The sequence below is a fragment of the Xenopus laevis genome, chromosome 4L (genome assembly GCF_017654675.1).
Source record: "Xenopus laevis strain J_2021 chromosome 4L, Xenopus_laevis_v10.1, whole genome shotgun sequence".
NCBI lineage: Eukaryota > Metazoa > Chordata > Amphibia > Anura > Pipidae > Xenopus > Xenopus laevis.
Window position 1 is genome coordinate 31,479,800 of NC_054377.1, and position 15,421 is coordinate 31,495,220.

Sequence of the window (15,421 nt, forward strand, 5' to 3'; positions counted from 1 at the left end):
TAGTTACCCCAGTACAAGATATATGTATATACAGTTACCATATACATGTATGATTGCATATTCATAGGACTAAATACATCAATTCCAACTTTCACTTATCCTACATATGCAGTCCAGACAGACTCATGTGTATATGAATGTCATAAATTATAAAAGTATACTAAGCAGTCATGCACACCTCACAGGCAAAGTTAAGTCATTTGCTAGCTAGATATATAAACACACTCACAGTCACACCCTCTCTCCTCCCTCCGTGAAAGAAAGTTTTACTTCTGCATAGCAAAGGGGAAAAGACTGTCACAGAGAGACAGGCGAAAGAAGCAGAGAGAGAGACTGGAAGACACACAGAGATTATTGCAAATAAAATTCAGTAGCTGAAGCTGAAAGTGGCGAAGAGACTGGAAATCTTTAAGGGAGAAACTTGGACACAAGTCAAGACACAGAAGAAAAAGACTGGAAGTTACTGAAATGAAAGAAAACTTGTCTCTGGGAGTGCTAAAGGTAATTACTGAGGGAAGGAGAAAAGCAGCATTACAAAAAACTGGATCTGAAGGGGTGACAGACACATCTGATTTGCATATGTAAATACAACAACATCATTTTAAGAATTCTAAGAGACTGAAAATATATAAACAGAAGTTTTATAAGAGTTGCACCTATCCTATATATAAGAGACTAGTATATAGCACAGCAAGAGCAAATAAGGCACACTGAGCTGACATACAGGAAGGGAGAGGCAGAGATCAAGGCTGAGTCACCAGCGAAGATATAAACTGTTTGTGTTCAACATTCAACATGCTGGATTGTATTGGTCTCATGAACTGAGGAGTCACTATGAGTTCTGTATGGAAGAGACTGCAGCGGACTGGAAAGAAAGCATCACGTTTCCAGTTTGTGGCCTCTTATCAGGAATTAAGATTAGAATGCACGCACAAATGGTAAGACCACCAAAAGTATATTGCTGCATGCCAGTGACATTAGCTAAATGAAACTGACTATGAGACCTACCTAGGAAATATTCTGACAATATAGACAGGAGATATATGTATGTTATTATGCCTTGCTGTATGGGTTTCTGGCCATGAATTTTTTACAGTATCAAAAAAGCTGATGTTTCAAACAGAACTTTTACAATGATGATCTGAGCATGAACAGTCCAATTTGCAAGATGTTTTGCATTGCTAGTTTGTATATATCTCTGTATTGATTGTTAACATTGGGATTTCTTAGTGTTATTTATCTGAGGGGTTTCTTCATTTTGCATATAGTGATACAGTTCTGAAGTGCCACAATGCATGCCAGTATAACAGGCTGGAATATCGGTTTCACTTGGTGGTGTAGGTACAGTAAGTGTACTTTTGTAGGCCAGGACTTCACTCAGAGTATAAGATTATGAGGCAAGGCTTCTGACCAAAGATCATATTAGGAAGACAAGGGAAAACTACATGATATTTATTTACAGTAATTATATGTCCTGAGACAGCTGGAAATGCATACCACCCAACATTTTGGAAATAAAAAGAAGGACAAAAAAGTTGCTGCGCGTATTGTGGCGTCATTTTTTGACCACGCCAATTTTTTGTGACTACACCCCCTAATTACCATGATCATTTTACAATATTTGCAGGTTATAAAAGTTTGAACATATTTCTGTGTTTTTTTTTTCATTTTTACAGTCTTGCTAATGAAGGGGAATTGCCCTTTAAGCTGTGAGACTAACTTTTCCCAAGGGACCAATTATTTTATATTGTTACAATTACTTGTTTGTTTATCTAGATTGCTTAGCTAGATACATTTGAATTGTTACAAATGTAGCTAATCTAATGTTGTGGCTGTTCTGGGCTCTCTGCCAAAAGCCAATTGAGTTAGAAACTTTGTTTCTTTTTCTGGCTGTTCAGTGCAGAGAAAAACGGGACTTTCCAGTACAAATGAGGGACTGCAAGTTGAGTTGTCAAAAGAGGGACCGTCCCTCTAAAAACAGGACAGTTGGGAGATATGGCAAATGAACTTAAAGGAGAACTAAAGCATTAAAATTAAGTAGGCCATAAATACTACACATTTACTTACTACACCACAGCTGCAGGTCTGCAAATGTCACCACAGCGAGTTGCACTACACCTTTCCGCCACCCTTCCCACATGTGCATGTACAAATCAAAAAAAATGAGTGCATGCATGCGAATGCGCGCTGTCAAAACTTGGGGGCAGTAGATAAGCAACAAGTGGTCAAGGGCCCGGACTAGCGACAGAAGAAGTATGTGCCTGGTATCCCCCTACTATTGCACCTTAGGCACGTTCCTCTCCTGCCCACCCCTAGTCTCACCTATTCATAACATACAATACAGGTATGGGACCTGTTATCCAGAATGCTCGGGACCTGGGGTTTTCCTGATAACGGATCTTTCCGTAATTTGGGTCTAGAAATTCATTTAAACATTAAATAACCCCAATAGGCTGGTTTTGCTTCCAATAAGGATTAATTATATCTTAGTTGGGATCAAGTACAAGCTACTGTTTTATTATTACAGAGAAAAAGAAAATCATTTTTAAAAATTTGGATTATTTGGATAAAATGGAGTCTATGGAAAACAGCCATTCCGTAATTCAGAGCTTTCTGGATATCGCGTTTACGGATAAGGGATCCTACTTGCACTTTTGTACGTTGGAGTACGGCTCTGCTGCTTTCCTCGTGTCTCCTGTTCTGAACTGAGCATAGCTAAACCTTTTAACACAAACTGCAGGGCAGTTGCACCAGAAAAACAAATGCATCTGATTTACACCAAAATGCAAGTGCAAATGCATCATTTTTAACACATCGGCCGCAATTCTATTCTGGTGACCACAATTACCCTTAAAATGCTGCTTTGTGGGTAAAAGCATGCACTTTACACACTGCAGTGCAGAGGTAAAGGACTATTATGTTTTGGGTTTCTGTGCCTCAGAAGATGATCCCAGAAACTCACTAGCCAAAGAGACCGTCGCTAGTTGTCATTCGCAGTCTATCGCCAGGCGACTTTTTCGCTCTGACTAACGGATGTTACTCCGCAAATTCACTAAAACGCGGATTTTACTGAACGTTACCTCTTTCACCAGAGTTGCCTTTGCCACCTTAGACCAGGCGAAATGCAATAAAGTAGCTAGCTCTTCCTCAATCTCACTTACATCATATCCTGTGTGCCGAAAATGCATCTAAATTCAAAAAACGCTGGCAACTTTTCCTTTTTTGAAGCGGGATTGCCTGCAAAAGTCCTAACCTGAACTTTTTTCCGGTAACCGGTTTTCCCCATACATTTTCAAACATATTTTACAGTGGGCACATGTGCAGGACATTATAATAATTCTATTGTCTTTATTAAGGTTCCCTGGACACGTGTTTTTAAAAGTGGAATTTGTAAGTATTTGCACCAACATTTTACATAAAGACATCCATACATCTTTAAATTTCTCACCGTATGCAAATTGACCTAAGCGCAAGATCACTAGTGAAGTTTCGATAGGCACAAATGAATGCTAGCGCATCTTAGCTATGAAATGCTTGCAATGGCGCAAGTGCCGCTACCGAAAAGTCACCCAGGACGAAATTCCGCATATTAGTGAATTGGCGTAGTCTGAGCGCATTTGTGCCTGGCGAAGTGTTGCGATGGGTGCGAAGCAGAAACTGATCACAATTCGCCACTCAGTAAATCTGCCCCTATATTCTCTGCTGATTCACATCACGTGGTCTGGGCTGCACTAACAATATATATTATATCTTTATATAATATAAATATCACAATTAATAGCTAATTAGTAAATTAATTCAGATTCATATTACATAGCAGCAAAGAAACCAGGCTTTCATATTGCAACATAATTGAATAATCAACCCTGTAGCATTAGCTTTTGTTGCAGACAAACCTTATTTTCCATTTGAGCATTTTCTACGACCCCGAAGATTAGCTTCTCAACATGGCACACTGAACATGTGCAGTGTCACAGACCCTCAAAACATGGCCTAACAAAGATCAGTAGCTAGAGAGCTGCAGTGGATAACTTTGAAGGCATGGATCATTACTTTTATAGGCATGCTGAATGTATCACGTAAATTGATTTATTCGAATATAAGTATTATATATAACTATTTTGTAAGCTGCAAAAAAAAAAACACTGCAGGAAACTGTTTGCTCTGAAATGAATCATTTTATTTACGTTACTTAAATAAATGCAAAATACAAATAGCTTTATATGTATGAACATAATTCACAAATGTACGTGTGAGTTAATTTTATTATAACTAAAAAAATCTGAGATAAGACTTTGATTATAAATATTGCTTCCTTCCAGTAAGTTAACTAAAGAACTCTACAATCTGAGCAAAAAAGTGTCGCTTGAAGTTGATTTCAAGATTGCACACAATATCACAAGACTTCTGCTTAGGTTCAGCACATATACTGTTTACTGGTTGAGTTGTCTTGCATTGCCAGGGAAGTTTGATGATACATCTTTCCAAAAGAAATCTGTATTGCAAAACAGTTTCCTACTGTAATGCAGAATGAAAAAACTTTTTTTTTTACTTTTTAAATCAGTGGCAAAGATATGCTAATTATTTCTGGTTCAAAGTCTTGAACATGCACGTAAAGTCGACTGTGGGAAAGTAAGAAATCTCTAGGTTAATGAGCCTTAAGAGGCTGCCCTCAAGCAATATAGATGGATATCACAAAGGCAAGTCGCATTGAATATTGTAAATGTTATAAATGAAATAGGGATCATGGGTATCCATGGGTATAGCATGTTAAGATTAATAACAGGTTGTAGAATTGAAAGTTATGTAATTCTATTTATACTGAAAATATGCTTTGTTATTCTCTGTACACTAAAAGCTGCAGTAGATGGTTTGTGGTTTTGCTGTGGTTTTTCCTATATTATGGAATTCCACAGTGTCATTGGTCAGATAAGTAGACAGGCCTGTACCCTGCATTGCCTGGAAAATGTACCACATAACCCAAGTTCATTACCCTTGAAAACCCTTAGGTAAATGTTTTGTTCTTTTTCATATTGTGCTACTGAGTCTGATACTACATAATATCATTAGTCAGATGGGCTTGTGATTGATTCTGGAGTAAATGTATGGCAGAATAAAACATCCCTCAGGTAAGCAATCTGTTTATTATGGCTTATGGCTCAGATGAAAACAGAGGAGGTCAAAATACCTGAAAAGCTATGCTTATAAACAGGAGCATTTCCCACAAATTTCTATGGAAAATGCTGCCTAGAAGATAGGGTAAAATGTCAGCGATGCTTTAAAATACCGTGCACCCTTAGCCTAAGCTAAGACATTACTATCATCAGCAGTTTAATTAATAAACTTCTGTGTCATCTGTGTTCAAATGTGTCATCATAACATTTGCCAGAAAAATTCAATTTTTCCTTAAACTTCTCTCCCCCAACTGATGCCTGTGTCCCTGCCTTACATAAAAAGGAGTTCAGTATAACTGAGGTTTAACTGGGAAGAATGATTTCTTACTCCTCCTCCCAAAATACTTAGGAGCCAGGAAGCTGTAAAATGAAAGAACATTTTTCACAGTTTGCCCTGTTTAGTGTACAAATACAGAAATTAACTAATTAACTAAATAAAAAAAAGAATTTATGCCACATACATTATTCATTGAACACATTTTGACCTTTAAACATCTTAAGGGAGTGTATTCTGCAACTTTACTACTTGCATTTAAGTGGAGCTGAAACCTTGTTTCTGATGTAGTTGTGTCTATTAGTACACAGGCAGTTTTGGAGCCACCTTTATAAATGGAGTCTTCCATTGTTTGTGCCCTTAAAGTGTTGCTTAAAGCAAATATGCAGACAGGCATCTCCTGGACAATTTATACTCCAATTATACTCCTGTATCAAGTGCCCTCCCTCCCAGTACTGTCAGTATTTCTCATATATTTGATTGAAGTAATTTGTCCCCCAATTAGCAGGCATAATTCCTTAGTTTACTGTCTAACAGAAAAATATCTTATTGCTGGCTGTGTTACTACATCGTCAGATATTCCATATATGTTTGTTCTTACCTCATTACAGGGTAAATTTTAAATTAAATGTGTCAGTGTGAGACAAAATGATTCTAAGTATGAAATGCTACACAATTAAATAGCTATTTTTCCTTTTAAGGTGTCTAGTTTATTCCACAGCTAAAACTAAAACTCCCACTCAACAGGACTAAGACAATTTAAGTCACTAATTTCTTATTTAGCATAAAATTGCTAGTTTCTCAGAGTTGTAGAACCAGTCACACAGGTGATGACTCAATAGCTTTTATTGATTTATTATCAGAATAGCAACAGGGCAAACAATGACCAGTCTATGCATGGTGGTTCAAAACTCCTTTAATATGATATATGGAGAAAAGGTTATTCTTGCATTCCTTAACCCTTTATCTGACAGAAATTTAAAATCTACTGTTCTGCCACTATGGCACTCGAGTGTCAGTGTTGTAGATTTTAGTGCCTAGGGCACATTAATAGTTAATACTAATGTATCATGAATACAGCATAGTGGTGCAGTGATTAGCATTTCTGCCTTGCAGCACTGGGATACTAGTTTTGATGGCAACCTGGGCACTATCTGTGAAAAGTTTGCATGGTCTCCCTTTGTCTGCGTGTTTCTTCCCACACTTAGCAAGAAAATGCTAGGTTTATATGCAAGTAAAGATATAGGATCTGATATCTAGAAACCCATTATCCAGAAAACTCTGAATTATGGGAAGGCTATCCAGAGCAGGGCCAAGCTGGCCGAGCTCCCTTAGCAACCCAGCTGGCCACCTCACCCCCTCCCACGTGCGTGAAGATGTCATGCAGGCATGGACTCTTTCTCGTGGTGACTTCACACAGGGGTGCCATGGAGCACAGACATGGTCCTCAGTGTAGGGAAGAGAGCCCAGACTAGGGGTAAGAATTTTGGAAGAGGTACGTGCCCAGTGCCCCCCTTCACCTTTGCGCCCTAGACGCATGCCTCTTCTGCCTATCCCTAGTTTGGGCCCCAAGGTCATCTCTCAAATAACATTTTAAAAAAATGATTACCTTTTTCTGTGTAATAATGAAACAGTACCTTGAACTTGATCCCAACTAAGATATTAATCCTTACCAAAGGCAAAACAATCTTATTGGCATTAATTAATATTTAAATGCTTTCTTAGTAGACTTAAGGTATGGACGTCCAAATCCAGAAAATGCCTGGTCCAGAGCATTCTGTATAACAGGTCCCATACCTATACATTTAAAAATTTCTCCACCAGGGCAGGTCTGAAATAAATTATGTATAATCTCTGTAAAGTGCTGCGCAAATGTGTCGGCATTATATAAATAAAAAAATAATTAACCATACTGGTAATGAGCTACTGTATCTCACAATCATATTTTTATAAACAATGATCACATACTGAGGTTTGCACAGGTTGGGCTTTCTGCAATGCAGCTTCAGTAGAGGACTGTCAAAGTAATATTCATTTCTTCCCCTTCTCCCCATAACATTTGTGTTTGCTGCAGGGGATTTTTTTTCTCAGAGTCTCTTGTCATAACATGATGTCTGCTTGAATGTCCCTAGGACTAATGTTCTTGAGCTTTCTGGCAGGCTGTTTACTTATAGTGTCCAGGTCTTAAAACATTTTGTAGTGGGGTTGAGTTTTCGAGTAGAGGCTTCCAGACAACTAATTCTAAATATAAAATACTCGCACAGGCTATTGGAATGTTTTGGGGGGAGAACTCCCTAAAGACATTTTGATAAATATTCCCTCAAGGGTAAGTCAGATCTTTTTTATGCTTAATTTACTGAACAGGGCCTATTTTGGTGATATATCATACTGGTCCTATAAAATGCCATGATCCATTTATGCTACTAATATGAAGTATAACAGTATCTAAGGAACTAAAATTTAATTTGGGGTTTTGCTTATTTTCAAAACATCCTATGTGTTACACAATAATTACATAAAGTCATGCACTTTTACATTTGTGTGGCTAAGTTTAGCAGTCTGACAGTTGCCATTTGTAGGATTGTCTTTCGGAGCCTTATTCCTAAAATATGACCTTCAGCTGCTGATTCTATAAATATGTAATGATTTCCTACATGTGGGTGTCTTTTTCCAGAAGTCAGCCACTTTGTTTCATCCCATTGTGTAATTGCATTAAATCTGAATTGATAGATCCTTAACCAAAAAGAATGGCAGTTATTAATTAAATGTAGTGCAAATCTTTTTAGGGATACCACTCTTATAAGACTGACTTCTTCATGTATTTACCACAAAGGGACTTTTCAGAACACACAAAAGGCATGAACGTTTTTTTTATCTGTTAAAATTGCTAATAAAAAATATGGTTGTCAAATCTAACATCTCTCAAAAAGAACAAAGCTAAATTTATTTATATGAGATATTTGCTCTCTTTAACTTTCTCATATTTTTATTTCATTGATTTAATACATTTTTTTTTAAAGGTGAATTTTTTATTTATTTTAAAACACACATACATTGCAAACGAACCAAAAAAAGAAGAAGAAAAATCATTTAGTTAAAACATCATATTGAAGGAAGGAAAAATATAGTTCCTGGGTCATATCTGCAAAAGAACAGTTTACAAAATCCCGTTGTACCTCTTACTCTTACAGTGTAACAAAGCACTTGCTTTAACTTTCTCATATTTTTATTTCATTGATTTAATAAATTTTTTTTAAAGGTAAATTTTTTATTTATTTTAAAACACACATACATTGCAAACGAACCAAAAAAAGAAGAAGAAAAATCATTTAGTTAAAACATCATATTGAAGGAAGGAAAAATATAGTTCCTGGGTCATATCTGCAAAAGAACAGTTTACAAAATCCCGTTGTACCTCTTACTCTTACAGTGTAACAAAGCACTTGCTTGTTCCTTACCCGTAATGGGAAATTTAATGGGGTTCCTCTCATTAGGAGTATCCGTGCCCTATAGTAAGATACCATATCAGGTGCTATTCATATACTGTAGATATTTCATTCGTTCTTGTCATGGTCACACCAGGGGCCCCCAAACCTTATCAAATTTGTTGTTAGATCTGCTATTTTCATATGTTTACTTATACAATGGGATTGTATTGTTGACTAATCGCTTCCAGGCCTTCAGTGTTGGAGGTGTAGTGCCCATCCAATGCATAGCTACCATTTTTTTTGCATAGAAGAGCAGTAGTCTGAATAATAGTCTAGAGTGTTTCAGAGGGATTATGTCATCTAGGACACCCAGAAGACATGTTGCTGGAGCAATCCCTTTGGGAAAGGCCAAGTTATTTGCCAGATAATCTATTACCTTGGTCCAGAAACTTTGGGATTGTGGACAGGACCATATCATATGAAAAAAGTCTGCAGAGGCAGTGCCACATCTGGTGCAAGAATCAGCAGGCCTGGATTTGTGGAAAGGCCACAAGGCCTGGGCCTAGGGTGGCAGAATTTTAGAGGGTGGCAGAATTTTAGGGGGCGGCATGTTGCCCAAACACACCCACATTGGTTCATAAACACTGGGGACGTACAGGAGATACGATAGCTTTTTAAATTTCCCGTGCTCCAATCCCCATTGCTCCAGTCTCAATGAAAATAGGGGAGGGGATGGGGGCGATGAACGGCAGTGGGCCTAGGGGCGCCTGCTATGTAAATCCGGCCCTGAGAGTCAGTAGGTATTCTCCTCATCTGGTGCAGTTTCATCGGTGTGCCATACAAGTGGTGGAAAGTTTTATATTGAATAATATTGAGTTTGGGAATGCGAGAAGACCACCATTCTTTCGCAGCTTGGAATGGTTTGGGACCTTTTAGCAACAAGTTTTGATAAATGCTCGATGTTAGTTTAACAGGGGTGGGTGAATGGAGGACTTCTTCTAAAGTAAGAATGATTAATTGTGGGGAAAGGGAGTTGAATTGGGCTTGGAATGCGTGACTTAGTTGGAGATATTTGTAAAAGGGGAGATGTGGTTCCTGAATCCTGTCCTGTAGTTGCATGTGTGAGATCGGACAGGTATTTGATATTGTACCTAGGCCAGAAAATAAAGTCTTGTAAATATCTTGTGGTGTGGGAGAAGTGAGTTCCTCCATAACGGTAAATATTGAAATTTCACTGGAGGGGAGTAGCCCAACAATTTGATTGTTATAGACCATGCTTTGTATGGAGTGGACAATGGGGTCGGTAGTAGTGGAACATCTGTGGCATGTCGGTAGGGAAAGTTACGTAGGCCTTCCAGGGACTCCAGAATTGATGCCTGGAGGGGGGTATTGGGTTTATAGACATCCGCGGCAAAGCACCAGTGTAAGTAGTGTATTTGCAATGCTAAATAATAAAATTGGAAGTGAGGAAGTGCTAAGCCCCCTTCCGACAGCGGGCAGTACGTTTTTTTTCCAGGCTACTCTTGCAGATTTATTATTCCAAATAAAAGGGATTAGGCTTTGATTAATCTGTTTGAAGAACTAATTAGGTATAGAACAGGGAGCATTGTGGAGTACATATAGGAATTTAGGGAGGTAGACAATTTTTATGACATTTATTCTTCCCCAGAGTGTAAGCAACAGTTTGGCCCATTGGGCAAGTTTAATCTTAAAGGATGTAACCACTGGGTCTAAATTAATCTTAATGAATTAATCCAGGTCCGTTTGTCTCATTACCCCTAGATATTTGAATTGTTGGGACCATTGTAAGGGAATCCCTGGGGGCAGGATTTGTGGCTGATCATTGTCAATGGGGAACAGTACTGATTTCTCCCAATTAATGTGGAGTCCTGAAAGCCACCAAATTGATTGACTAGTTGTAATAAGGCAAGGAGTGAGTCAGCTGGGTCTTTAAGGTAGATAAGTATGTCGTCTGCATATAAAGAGATCTTTTCATGAATTTTGTTGTATGTGAGGCTTTTGGTGTGGGGAGAGTGTAATGCATATGGCCAGTGGCTCAATAGCTAAAGCAAATAGGATGGGGGAGAGGGGGCACGGTTGTCTCGTTAGGGAGAATGAACGAGAGGTTAGCCCATTTGTTCTTATACGGCTGTGGAGTGAGGTTAGAGCAGTTTAATCCAATGTATTACTTTTGAGGCAAGGCCAAAGCGTTGCAGGATTTCCCATAGGTACTACCACTCTATAGAGTCAAACACTTTGGCTGAGTCTAGTGAGGCCACTACTCGGTTATCCTTTTCACCATGGTCTAACTGGAGGTTGGTGTATAATCATCCGAGGTTAATGTCAGTGGACCTGCCCGGCATTAATCTGGATTGGTCTGGATGGATAAGATCTGGGACCACTTGTTGGAGTCTTGTCGCAATGATTTTGGCTAGTATCTTGGCGTCTGTATTAAGGAGAGATATGGGGTAGCATGATGAGCAGTGGGATGGGTCTTTACCTGGTTTGGGAATAACTACAATCAGGGTTTCAGCAAATGAGGGAGAGATTGATTCTCAAGAGCATCTTGGAATGAGGAGTTCAGGGCGTAATATCTCTATTAAGGCTTTATCCGGCCCTGGTGTTTTATTGGATGGGAGAGCCCCACTTGCTGAGATGATGTCTTGATCGGAGCATCTAGGATGGCGCAGTCATTAGGGGAAAGAGATGGGATTAGAATGGGGTCCAAGACGTGGGATAATTGAGCACTGGTATAGTTGTTCTTGGAGGAGTATATGTTTTGATAGTATTGTGCGAATTGTTGCACTATAAGGTGAGGATCCGTAACTAATGTATCATTGTCCGTATGTATTCGGGGCACCGCAGTGTTAGTTGTCTGGGGTCTAGTTAGGTAAGCTAGAAGTTTGCTATTTTTGTCTCCATATTCAAATATTTTTGGTATAACAGGGCTTTCTTAGTAAGCTCTGTTGCAACCTTACTGACTGAGCGGCTTTAGGTTTTTGGTAGGAGCCTGTGGTAGGAGACAGAATGTGTTCGGACTCAGCCGTTTGTAATTGATTCTCTGCCTCCTTCACCTGATCTTTCATTTCATTTCTAGCTTGGCTTATAGATTTGGAAAGGGCACCCACAAGGTAGCCGGTGGGGCCGGGGACTTTTCAGACCAAAAAAGGTGGTCTCATTGTATCCTGATAAATGTCTTGGGTTTATCCTGGTAGGCATACAAAGGCACTTGTATAAATAGTAATGCCCTTAGTATGGGCGTGTGACATCTCCCTTCCACCATATGATTTTTCAGTGGGGTCTGGGTTACTATAATGAAGGTTAGAGCAGTTAAATACCGATCGTCGGAGCAATTCTGTCATCTTGTTTCGGGGAGGTGATCTCCTTGGATTCTTCCGAGATAGGCACTCTTCCACTTCAGATGGGGAGCTGAAGAACTGGACTCGATCTCCATCATGAATGTGCAGCCTTGCTGGGTATATCATGCTATAGGGATTTTTTTATATAACTATAGAGTTTTAAATTATTTTTTTAACTGCCGTGAAGGTAGCTCTTTGCTTCTGTATGGCTGGGGAGAAATCTGGATAAAGAGATACCATGGAACCATTGAAAGAGAGAGGCCCCTTGAGTGTGGCAGCTCTAACAGCTGCGTCTCTGTCTCTATAGTTAAGCATATGTATGAGGAAAGAGCTAGGAGGCGCGCCAGGGGGTAGTGATCTGGTTGGAACTATGTGCTCTTTAGATTACAAACATGTTAGAGAAGGTGTTTGCACCAAGTGTGTCTTTGAGCCAAATTTCAATAAAAATTTCTGGGTTTTGCCCTTATGATTTTTTGGCAGTTCCACAATGCGCACGTTGTTCCTGCGCAGGTGATTCTCCAAGTTGTCTGATTTTTCCAGTGCCATTTTAAGTTGCTGTTTGATCCCAGTTATCTCATTTGGTATCAGAGTTACTGTGTCTTCCAGGGTGGAAACCCTGGTTTCTATTTCTGTAGTACGCTCTCTGATATTTTGTAAATCATGGCGTAAAAATGAGAGATCCATCTTTATTTCCTCTAGCTGTGTCGTTGTGGCTGTGCGGCTCTCCATAATTGCTGCGAGCAGTTCTGAAATTGTTGGTTCCTTCATCTCTGTGTCTGCAGCTGGAGAAAGTGGGGGTGATTCCGTGTCGGGGTCCTGAGGTGGGTCCTGAGACACAGTTCGTGAGAAGCGTTCCCGTTTAGCGGCTGCTTCCGATTTTTGTTTTTGTGAGTGTTTCCCCATTCTTATGGTTATTTAGCGGAGGGGCTCACTTGAGCAGTTGTGACAATATTGGTGTAATTGCTGGACAGAATTGCAATCAGGATGACAGATGGAGCATGGGGTATTCGCGTGCTTCAGTTGCTCAAATTAACATTTTGGCATCTGTTGAGATAGGTTACAAGCACAGTGCTTTAACTTGCAGACTGTGTTATGTTGCAGTTGGCACTGCACTTTCTCTAGCAGGTTTTTAATAATAGGTGCCCAAGTTTTAGCAGCCCAGTTGCTATTATCAGCCTGTTACAGCTTGTAGCAGTCTTTGCTGTAAGCCCTGGTAGTGCAGGGGTGCCTGATGTCTAACCCTTAGGTGTTGGGGCTGTGGGTGTTGATATCCCCCTAAACCTGGCCACGTTAAGGGCTTTATGGCTGAATAGGGTAGCGTTTTCCCTCTCCTCTGCCATTATTTATGAGTGCCCTCTTGTTGCTTTCTGGGGTTAAATATTGGGGTCAGGCTTCATATGGCGTGAGGAGGGGCGCCCCCAGTGTTCAATTAGCCAAGTTGCTCCTTGCACATGCTCCTTTAGCAGTCCAGGGAGCTTGTATCAGCCAAGAGCATTGAATTCCAGTCACGATAGCTGTCCGATTCAGCTATGCTAGACTGCGGCTTCCATAGCGGCGCTAGACCTCAATTTGGTTCCAGGCACTGGCAGCTCTGGGAAGCCAATCTCTGGCCAGGATGGCTGCGGGCACTCCACTAGACTGCTCCGGTGGAGCAGATGCATCCAGATCTGCCTGTGGTGCTGTGATGGGGATAGATTGGGAGTGAAGCCCCAGGAGTGCATTAAAATGCGTCCTCTCTGCATCCTGGGTGGCCATGCCCTGATTTAATAAAATTAATACTTTAATTATTGATTCCTTCTGGGGTGGAAGTTTGTATTGACTTGTCTAATGTTCCATCCATTCCCTGCCCTATAATACCTCTGTTGCAGAAACTCACACTGCAGCACCCTAGAATAAAAAGGACAGAAGTCTAAACATCTCCTACTGTACTGTACACCAGAGGTGTGGAGAAAATAGATTTCTACACTGCTATAAGGACACAAGAGCATATCCTATGTTTTGAAGATGAGTGGCATCAGCAGACAGACTGAACTCCCACAGACTACATTGGATTCAAATGATGTATAGCCAGGTATTGTTTTGACCAGTATTTTGCGACTGCTTACAAGACTTTCAGATGCAGTTTTTTTATATGGCATTTAGTGTTGGACTTTTTCTTATTTTAAGTTTTTATTTATTGTTGTCTCAATCTCACTCATCTTGTCTAATGAGGGTGAATATAAATTCTAGGAAGAACTGAGTTGACTGGATTTCAGATGCTATTTAATTCAAAGTTTCATAAGATTCATAAGAATTATGACAGCTTCACTGTGCTATAACAAAAGATCTCACCACTGCACCTCCAATGTAACTTTGGTTGTAGGGGCAGGGGAGTCACTGTAATGTATATGAATCACTGACACTGTGTGTGAGGACATTTTAATCCATTGGGGCCCATCTTACTTGCTGACTTTATATTCTCTTACTGTGCCTTTTTCTACTGGCATAAGTGTGCCATGTGTGTTGGACACAATGTATATGAGCTTTGCTCTAACCCCATAAACAGCAAATGTAACCAAAATTGCAACTTTCAATTGACAGACATGACTGCTGTTCTTTATGTTGCACATGCACACAGTATATGCATTCCACAAGAACTATGTAATTGCCATCAGCAGTACATCTGGCCAACAAGCAGTGTGAAATAACCTTTAGCAATAAGCCTGTCCCATATACAGAGTGTAAGTATGCCAAAGTGCAGGAACACTTGGCATTTTTGCTCAAAATTTTCTTTTTTGTGGACAGCAAGTAGCCCTGCAAAAAACACCAATTTTCTTTTAAGTAATACACATCAACCACCTGCAGATACAGAAAGGTAACTACAGCTATGGTAATAGCTTTACAAGCATACTGACTGGGGCCATTTGCTGCTGCTGAGGAAAAACAAAAAAACATCTAGCAAATGCTGTCATCAATGTTAAAAACGCACACCTCTCCTAAACTTTGTTCTGCATTTGAGACTTTATTATGTCCATATTGTAGGCTAACTTTGCTAACTCTGTATCATCAGGTGGGCCCTCGCTTATGGGATGGAGGAAGGGATACCACTCTTGTATGGGCAAACAGCATTCTCTCTTTTTTTAAATAACTTTGGGCGCCAGTTGTTCTTTAAAAAACAATGAATCAATTCATTAACATATGGTACAC

General features: G+C 39.7%; 1 protein-coding gene across 3 annotated transcripts in view; it reads left to right on the forward strand.

The window, feature by feature from the left end:
- The first annotated feature begins 274 nt into the window (after positions 1-274).
- The window catches only part of ehbp1l1.L (EH domain binding protein 1 like 1 L homeolog), a 69,597-nt gene continuing 54,450 nt past the window's right edge, over positions 275-15,421 (forward strand). For all 3 annotated transcript variants that reach the window (XM_041590052.1, XM_041590054.1, XM_041590053.1), the window contains exon 1: positions 275-938. In XM_041590052.1, coding sequence (XP_041445986.1) covers positions 835-938 — 104 coding nt within the window. In that variant the 5' untranslated portion in view covers positions 275-834. The remainder of the gene's footprint in view (positions 939-15,421) is intronic.